The 1,201-nt window shown below is 26.4% G+C and overlaps 1 protein-coding gene across 14 annotated transcripts in view; it reads right to left on the bottom strand.

The window, feature by feature from the left end:
* The window catches only part of LOC115233094 (serine/threonine-protein kinase WNK1), a 20,641-nt gene that overhangs the window by 2,659 nt on the left and 16,781 nt on the right, over positions 1 to 1,201 (bottom strand). For 13 of the 14 annotated variants that reach the window (XM_029803327.1, XM_029803323.1, XM_029803334.1 and 10 more), the window contains 4 exons: positions 808 to 1,006; positions 588 to 676; positions 403 to 467; positions 75 to 241 (listed from right to left, as the gene is read on the bottom strand). In XM_029803327.1, coding sequence (XP_029659187.1) covers positions 75 to 241; positions 403 to 467; positions 588 to 676; positions 808 to 1,006 — 520 coding nt within the window. Of the gene's footprint in view, positions 1 to 74; positions 242 to 402; positions 468 to 587; positions 677 to 807; positions 1,007 to 1,201 lie in introns of those variants that run through there. The other variant, XR_003883725.1, reaches the window with a different exon arrangement.

The following is a 1,201-nucleotide window of genomic DNA, read 5'->3' as shown; positions in this document are numbered from 1 at the left end:
TATATATATATATCTTATGTATGTAATTCATTATATGTATAATGTAATGTAAAATTAAGATTACCATTACTGACCAGAGATATTTGTCGCAACGGTGTGATACAGTAATGGGTGATGCTGATGTTGATGGAGCGCGCTTGCTTGTTGTTGTTGTTGAATAAGCAATTGTAGCTGATGCTGTTGGAAACGTTCCAACTCCTCCCTATGTCTTCTCTGCAATGTTTCCAATTCCAAAGTTTGCCTATGTATAACAATATTGTTTTACATTGTGAAAGATGGACAACTTATGAATAAATCTCTGTAATTTAGTTTCCATTTGATATGTTCCAAATATAATTTTTGACTAGTGTACCAAAGGCAAAGTTCATGTTTCTTTAAACATCAAGTTTTAATTAATTTTACCTTTTTATAAGCAATTGGTATTCTTCACTCGGTGTAAGAATCACAAATCTTTCTTCTTTTTCAGGCTATAAAATAAGATAATATGTCAGTGATATTTCTACTAAAATTATTGAGCAAGAAACCACTCTACTGATTTTTATAATATATCTTGATTTGTCACAATAGTAAAATTATATGAAACTTACTTCAATATTTAAAATATTGGTACCATGAGCTGCTTGTACAGTTGGCGGAACAGAATTCTCTCGGCTATGAGGTACTTGCACAGGTACACCTGTAATTAGTAAATACATGTCGTATATGTGTTATATAAGTATTGTGTAAATTTTTTTACATTTGTGTAAGAAATGTTTTAATATAATGAATTTATAATCAGCTTTTTTTTATTTATAAGAAATCTCTTACCATGCAGATCATCTGTCTGATAAGAAGGAGGAACAGTTTGCCGTTCTGAAGTTTTTAATTCTTCCATTTGCTGCAATTGAGTTCTTGCAATATCAGTAGTTTGTTGATTAATAATAACATTACTATGAGCAGGTGGACCTGCAACTTTGGAAACCATGAATCTCGATACTTTTCGAATAGGTTGAGCAGGATTTGCCTTCTGCAAAATTTATATTCCAACATTATTAAATATATATATATATATATATATATATATATATATATATATATATATATATATATATATATATATATATATATATATATATATATATATATATATATATATATATATATATATATATATATATATATATATATATATATATATATATATATATATATATATATATAT

This window comes from Formica exsecta, unplaced genomic scaffold (assembly GCF_003651465.1).
Source record: "Formica exsecta isolate Colony F162 unplaced genomic scaffold, ASM365146v1 scaffold160, whole genome shotgun sequence".
Taxonomy (NCBI): Eukaryota; Metazoa; Arthropoda; class Insecta; order Hymenoptera; family Formicidae; genus Formica; species Formica exsecta.
Note: the sequence above shows the minus strand (reverse complement) of the source record. Positions and strands in the feature narration are given on the sequence as shown.